Source organism: Frankliniella occidentalis, unplaced genomic scaffold (genome assembly GCF_000697945.3).
Source record: "Frankliniella occidentalis isolate FOCC.00 unplaced genomic scaffold, Focc_3.1 Scaffold23, whole genome shotgun sequence".
NCBI classification, from domain to species: domain Eukaryota; kingdom Metazoa; phylum Arthropoda; class Insecta; order Thysanoptera; family Thripidae; genus Frankliniella; species Frankliniella occidentalis.
The window spans coordinates 2,847,935-2,855,401 of NW_026267153.1; the positions used below are offsets into that span (position 1 = coordinate 2,847,935).

General features: G+C 51.0%; 2 protein-coding genes across 6 annotated transcripts in view; both read right to left on the reverse strand.

The window, feature by feature from the left end:
- Positions 1–4,770, reverse strand: part of LOC113205083 (potassium channel subfamily K member 6-like) — a 21,580-nt gene extending 16,810 nt beyond the window's left edge. For both annotated transcript variants that reach the window (XM_026420544.2, XM_052265001.1), the window contains exon 1: positions 4,550–4,770. In XM_026420544.2, coding sequence (XP_026276329.1) covers positions 4,550–4,657 — 108 coding nt within the window. In that variant the 5' untranslated portion in view covers positions 4,658–4,770. The remainder of the gene's footprint in view (positions 1–4,549) is intronic.
- A 696-nt stretch (positions 4,771–5,466) lies between these two features.
- The window catches only part of LOC113205081 (lysosomal acid glucosylceramidase), a 6,105-nt gene continuing 4,104 nt past the window's right edge, over positions 5,467–7,467 (reverse strand). For all 4 annotated transcript variants that reach the window (XM_026420541.2, XM_026420540.2, XM_052265004.1 and 1 more), the window contains 7 exons: positions 7,059–7,212; positions 6,791–6,969; positions 6,458–6,695; positions 6,236–6,380; positions 6,071–6,150; positions 5,709–6,001; positions 5,467–5,628 (listed from right to left, as the gene is read on the reverse strand). In XM_026420541.2, coding sequence (XP_026276326.1) covers positions 5,529–5,628; positions 5,709–6,001; positions 6,071–6,150; positions 6,236–6,380; positions 6,458–6,695; positions 6,791–6,969; positions 7,059–7,212 — 1,189 coding nt within the window. In that variant the 3' untranslated portion in view covers positions 5,467–5,528. The remainder of the gene's footprint in view (positions 5,629–5,708; positions 6,002–6,070; positions 6,151–6,235; positions 6,381–6,457; positions 6,696–6,790; positions 6,970–7,058; positions 7,213–7,467) is intronic.

Below are 7,467 nucleotides of genomic sequence, written 5' to 3' on the forward strand. Positions count from 1 at the left end.
TCCATCTGCGAACTCACACTGGTGAGAAACCATTTGATTGCATCGTATGTCACAAGAGTTTCTCGCAATCTAGCAAACTACGAGACCATCTGCGAACACACCGGTGAGAAATCATTTGAATGCTCTGAGAAATTCAGTGATTCTAGCAGCTCAGCAAGACATTTTAAGACCACATCGGGAGGCAGCCGTTTGAGTGCACCGTCTGTCACAAGAGTTTCTCCTGTGCCCCTACTTTGCTGAAACATTTACGAGTGTACATAGAAAAACCATTTAAGTGACCGTCGAATGGTCGAATCTAGCGGGCCAGCAAACCATACTGCAATTTGACTCTGCCCCTAATGTAATGGGCGTCTGTGCCCTGCTGTTACATTATTCCACCCAGCAGTTGGCTCTACAGTACTTTTTTTTTTCTTTTTATAGTTCATAGCGTCATAAATCTATATGTCGTAATTTAGGTTATCTGTTCCTGGTCCTTATTCCACAAGTCAAAAGCAAAAGATGAAGAGCATAAATCTTCACTTTCATGAAACATGACTCAATTTGTGTATTTGTATCGTGTCATGGTGTTGCGTTGATCTGTTTCTTTCCATGCTGGCTGTTCCTTTTCAAATATATTTTTATAATTAATAGCGTTGAGAAATCACGTGCTTATGTCATTTCGTCAGACCCTCCCAATTTTTCCCTGATAGTAAATCGAGCACTCGACTTTAGTATAAGAAAACCTCGACTCTTAGGCGTGGGCGCCCGGGAGTTAGGCAGCAGCGGAGTGCAGGGGCGCACGCCTGGCGGCCGACCCCGCGCCTGAGTCGTGACGCCACTGCCGCCAGGAATAGCAGCGTGCCGTCACCCACTAGTCATAACACACCGCCTCGGCCTGCCGCCCCCCAATACCATATCGATTCGATATCACCTTGCTATCGATGTATGCTCCCGATATCGATGCGTTTGAGATCGGGGCCCTCGAAAGTACTATCGTCGGTATGCCTTGATATTTTGCGATCGATACGTCGTGTTTCAATACTTCTGCAACATAATCCATGGTTCTCGATATTATCAAGATCGAGTCGATGTTCGATTCGTGTTCGACATCGATTTGCGATATCAAATTATGGATATTGCACAACAGCCTGAGGCTGGGGCGCGGCTTTTGCGGATCGAGTCGCAAAATCCTCGTTACGGTCAACGTCGCAGAAATGTTGAGTCTATATCGTTGCTGCCATGGAAGCATAACTGCGTTGATATTTACGCGTGCGATACTATGGAGCCGCCTCCCCTTTGAGTCTGGCCGTCCCTGCGCACCCACAGCCGGCGTCCGAGGGCCGAGGCGCCGGCAGCTCGTAGGCAGGCCTCCTTGTTGAGGGATTTACGAGCGCCTGTTGGCGAACAACAAAATCTTAAAGAGATGCGCTGCAGCTCGTTCATCTTCCAGTGCTCTGTGCCCTGCCGCGCACTGAAAATCACTTTATGTAACATGATAAAAAGCTCTTTGTTACGGTCGTGTGCGTTTGTTACATCGGTTATACAAATTATTTTACGTAACAGTTTTGTATAAATTACTTTAAGTAACATGTGTACCGGGTGTAACTGAGAATGCGCAATAGTGTTGCGGGTTTGCCTACCCAGTTAGCCCGTAAGGCGCCATGGCCCCTGCAGCCCTAGCGGGTATGCAATCCCGCAACACTGCGCCAAGTTTTGGCAAGCAAGGACGCCAAAAATTGGCAGCCTCCAAAAAGACGACCAAAATTTGGCAAGCAAAAATGACAAAAATTGGCAGCCTCCAAAAGATGACAAAAATTTGGCAATCAAAAAGGACTGCCAACATTTTGGCAAGCTAGGCGACCACGGACGGCGTTAACAGTGCAGGATTCGGGTAAGTACTGCCAGTCTTTTTACTTCATGGTGGATCGAGCCGCGCGATATTGCCTCTGCCTGCTAAACTCCTGTGTATTTTTATCTCCGCGCTGGGCCGAACTAAGCCCGCCCGGCCTCGTCGAACTGCTGCAGGCCATAACGCATTCAGAGTGCACTCAATTATTTTTAGTCTGAGCGACAGGATTTTGCCTCGTATACGACTATAGTCTGTGTCGCAAAGCAGCAGGCCAGCCGTGAAGTAGGGCATGGGGGTGCCGGGCTTCAGCCACCGGGGACTTGCTTCATCGGCCCTTAACTTCGGTCATCGAAAAATAAGAGGACAATTTTCCTTATGTTTTGAATGCTAACTTCAAAGTATTTTCTTTTCTCTGGCTCTTGCTCCCCGTGTTCACCCCTCCTGTACTTCCACCACTGCCACATCTCCACAGCCCTCGTCCCCCCGTGACGCCTGTCAACCTCAAGCCAGGCCACCAGGACAAATTTTGTGTCGGATTGTTGCCTACACTGGAAAAACAAAGGTGTGATGTCCTACCTTTCCAGGGGTGTTAAACTCTTTTTAGGGGTGCTAAAGAGTATATTTTCAGTTTCTTCAAAATATTTTCTATATGAGCAAACCAATCACATTTTGAGATTTATTAATCGCATTCCTCACAAAATTTCGTGTCCAACGAGCCTACATGTGATAGGGTTCAGATAAGCGGTCAGCAAATGAAAAGCAAGTCAAAAAGTACAAAAGAAAATGAAATCAATCTATGCCATTTTTGAACAGAACCCCATCATATGTAGGCTCGTTTGACGAGGAATTTTGCGTAGATTGCGAAAATATTGTGTTCCTAGGGAAAGAAATATTTCGAAAAAACATAAATTGTAATGCCTTTGGAGCTTTAACACCTTTAAAGGTAGGATACCCTACCTTTGTTTTACCAGTGTAACCAACATGCGCCCACGATGACCAAATGTCATCTTTTCAAATTTGCGCTCATAATCGCATTTTGCCACCCTTGAATCCTTTAAAATTATAACTTTGTGCAAACTTTTAGACGCTGAGTCACCCCATACCACCCCCCCCCCTCTCCAAAAAAAAGTTCCGACCAGAAACGGATCTTGAAAGCAGATGATACCTTCTCAAGAAATATTCTATTCCAGTCTATTATATTTCTGTATTTACACTTGTGGGAAAGGGGGGTGGGAGTGCGGGGGCTCCAGCGGTGCGATGGAGGAGAGGGCGAGGCGTGGCTGACGCGACGGCGACGTATGTACGCCGCTTCACGACTACCCCGCCTAGCAGGCCTAGCACAATACGTATATGAGCTTTCTTCTGGTTCTCTTTAATATTTTTTTAATCGAGAGTTAAAGCAATGACACCTTACATAGCTAATGTATGTTTAGATATGTAAGTGTAAAGTTGTAAGGTATCATCTGCTAAAAAGAAAAGAGAATAAGAGAAAACACAACAGACCCATTTTTATTGTTAAAGGTACTTTGATCCCTCCCCATTGCAACGCCCCGGCGGCCTAGCCACCCTAGGCGTGGTCGTGACCCTCTTTGAGTGGAGCGAGCGGGCCTACTCTGGCCTCCTCTCCTCACTCAGCCCTGGGCTCTCCCCCGCGCGCGCAGAGCGGCCTATACTCTTTAGCGTCCAGCTTTTGCAGCGTTTGACGGACGCTGATTCGGAAGGCTTGTCTTGTGTTTACCCTGCGCTGTCGGGGTGGGCGCCATCGCCACGAGCCACACTACTCGCCACCTCCCCGCAGCCCCCCTCCCCCCCTCGCGGCACGCCGTCCTTGCTTTCGTTCCTTCCCCGCATGCCGTGTTTACAGCCCCGCCCTTTTCCTTTCCTTCATTAGTTTAGCAAAACTGCTAGCGGCTACGTCAGACATAACCTCGTTGACGTCCTGCAAAGCCACACACGGCAGCAGCTTGCCGCGCCGCCGTCCCCTCTCGCCGTCTCCAATTTCTTTCTAAGAACAATTATTCTCATAATCAGCTGCACGTACGCGCACACGGTGGGCCAGTGATTGCCGGTAGTTTCTTCTTTTGCATCCTCCCCCCCCCCCCTTCTCTCCCACTGATCACCAGGACCATGCCAGACTGCGGAATCGTAATGACGGACCTCGAGATGGGATTTCGCGGACTGCGGGCTCGTAAAGTATTCTGCGGAATGCTCGGGCTTCGTTTGTCCGAAACTTTTAGGCAAAAGTTACATCATTTCTGCGCGGCAGCTTACATGCAAGAAGGTTATTTGGAGCAAAAGTCGTGACTTTGTGCGAAAACTGTGGGAATGCCTGGTGCACGCTGTCGGAAACGTGTTCGTTTTGACATTGGAAATGGTACCACATCGAAAACGAACGGGAAATCAGAGTACTTTGTCGCTGGTCTCATGCTCTGTTGAATAGGCTAAAGTTGGTAGCTGCAATCGAAAATCCGAAAACTATCACTAGAACCTGGTTATCACGATGGGGCCTTGACTAGAAACAACAAAACCACCCCTTGGTTGTCATCGGTGCAATGTGTCTGATAGTGGATGGAGACAACCAACTTCTTGGTGTAACTGTCGCGGATCTTCGAATTGTCCCAATCAACCAGAGTTTCTTCCCACAGAAGTCTCTTTGATTTTCGTGCAACTGGGCTCACTCAGTGGGCACAAACAATACTGAAACGGTTCGGAGGAACTCACCAGCCCGCCGGCCGCGGTGTAGGCGGCGAGCGCGAGCAGCAGCGCGGCGTGGCTGAGCGCGCTGCGCACCCGGCTCCAGCCGCGCGCCCAGCAGTCCCAGGACGACATGGACTGCACTTCGGCGTCGTCATCTCAGCCGCGGGGCAGCCGTCATGGCCCCCGGCGAGCTGCGGCCGCGTGGTTCGAATCGGTCGGTCGCTGCGGGAGCTTTGAGCCGGGGAGGAGATCCGCGGCCCACGCGGGCATGCGCCCCGCCCCGCCCCGCCCGGCACCACCTCGCCCCACCTCGCCGCGCCCATCCTGCTCCACAACACCACACCATCTCACACCCCGCCGTTTTGACTTGACGTTTCGTCGACTGTCGAGTGGCGTTTCCACCCGCCCATCAGTCTCCTTTTCTTCCTCCACCCACAGACTTCTACTCCCCCCCCCCTTTCTTCCCCTTTCCCATATCGGCAAGTTTCAGAGTAATTTCCCATGACCATTCCGCTTTAACGCGTCTTCATACGGCCGGAGGGAATGGGGAATTAATGTTAAACTGAGTACGACCGATAGTGGTCGCCCGTGTTCACAGTTACGACTAAGCATGCCATTTATTATTATAGTTATTTTTACAGTTATGTCTTAGCTTAATTCAGATCCTCCTGATGACGCACAGTCTCCACAGTTGGATGGACGGATTACAAAACACTTTCATCGCTCCCCTCTCCACAGATTCTTTCACCCCCTACTTCACCTCTCGAATACTGGAATACTCAACGGTAGTCCAACAGTTATCTCGGTGTCCTTGGGCCGGGCGGCGCCGGCGCTGCAGCCAGATGGGTTTTCCCTATCAGTGCAATCACGCCGCCACTCCAACAACGTCTGATGATTCAAATTTACGTCAAGATTTATCACCAATTGTGATATTTTCTCAACAATTAGTTTCAGTTCGGTGGCCAAATGAAAGCGTGTGTCATATTGCTGGTACACGATCTCGCTACCAGTACACGACGGTCACGAACGACTTGGCCGGGACGGACAGGGTAACCTCGCCGCGACTGGGGTCCCGGACGGTGACGCGGTGGACGCTGTTGTGCCTGCGGGGCCAAACACAAGAACGTTACCTTGCGGAAGTCGACAACACACGAGGGACTACCACCATCATCCAATCCCTCACTTGTTGACCAGGGCGACGACGACGCCGCCGTCTGGCCGGAGGAAGGCGACGTGCTGCACCGTGCCGCTGAGGAAGTTGCCGCCTGCGCTCTGGAGCGAGACCCGGACCGAGTTTCGTGGCACGAACTTGGCGACGTGCGCCAGCGCGTAGTAGGTGGGGCTCTTGTAGAACTCGCCTCGGTTGGCGTCCACGATGATGGGCGCGTCCACCCAGTTCTTAGCCCAGGTCGGGCCACCCTCCCGGTTCAGCGCCAGGTTCCAGTCCATCCAGCCCGTGGTCCAGTGGTTCATCACCTGAGCACCCGCATACAGCATTACTTATTGCACTTACTTCGACACACTAAGACTTTGTTCGGCACTTACTTCGATGATGTCGGCCATGTACATCTCACCTCTGCCCCACGAGCCCGGCTCCACCCGAGTGAACTGCCACGGCTTGTCCCCTGTTCCACAACCAAGTCAAATTTAAAATAATTGAAGTATTGATGTTTGCTATGTTCTATGATAGTTTTCCGCCTTTTTCGTTACCGTTGCAAGCTTCCGTGTTTATGATGGGCTTGTCGGGCCACAGATTGTGAACAGAGTCCAGAATGCTCGAGGGAGTGATGAAATTGAGATACCAGTGATAGCCGATAATATCAATGTAGCTACTCGTCACTTTATCTGCGAGCTCCTGCGGGAAAGATGAGACGACGTTAGCTCCTGTCACAACAAAGCATTTGAGGCACTTGTGACGGGAAGGACTCGCACCCATTTGAGTTCCCAAGGCAGCAGGATCCTCTGGTCATCGTGGCCCAGCAGTTTCACATCTTTGAACTTGGACTTGCGGATGGTCGGTCCAAAGTGGTCTCGTATCCACTGGCTCAACTCGCCAGGGACCCAGCCCAGCGAGTTAAAGTACTTGAAGGGCACGATACCGTTCAGGGGCTCGTTGCCGGTAGAAACGCAGTGGAACGAGATGCCTTGAGCCTCGTAAGCCTCCAGGAACCTGGTATCAAGCGAACACGTACGATGTATCAACCCCGACAATCGTTTGGTTTTGGGTGAGAGGGAAGCGGAGACAGAGGTGCCAGTTTGACCGACCTGACGAAGTAGTCCGCGTACATCTGGTAGAACTCCTTCTTTAGGCGGCCGAACCCGGAGAGGTCGTTACTGGTCTTCATCCAGGAGGGCGGTGACCAGATGGAGCTGAAGAGGAGCAGATCGTCTCGGTTGTTGGGTTCCTCTTTGCGCATCTTTGTCGCGCGTTTGATGACGGGAATCTAAACAGAGAGCAGGAGAAGGGTCGTATCGCAAGGTCCGGGGGTTTAGAGTGGTAGAGTGGGTGATGTGGATAAAGTCCTGTCGCTACCTTGTACACAAAGTCTTCCGTCTGCAGCGCGAAGCTGCTGAGAGTTTTGGTCGTCGAGTTATCTGCGTAGGTGTAGGCACGCGTGGAGAAGTCGGTTCCTCCGATCGGCACTCGGCCCATGTTGTACTCTAAACCGTCGGGGGAGAAATAGGACCTGGAAACAAGTGTAGACATAATTAAAACTGGAATCGAAGGTGAGCAAAGCATTTCTAAACCTTAAGTCTTTCCCTAGGTTCAAAATCCATTTCACTGATTTCTGAAGTGCGTTGCGCCCGCAGTCGCTTCTTCGGGACAGCAAGTCTTAACGTCTGTCTACACAGACCTCTCAGTCTCAGCCGAAAGGGGGTAGTCTTGTATTCTCTTCTCTCTCGGACCAGCGAGGAGCGCGGTATGGTGGTGTGGGGGGGGG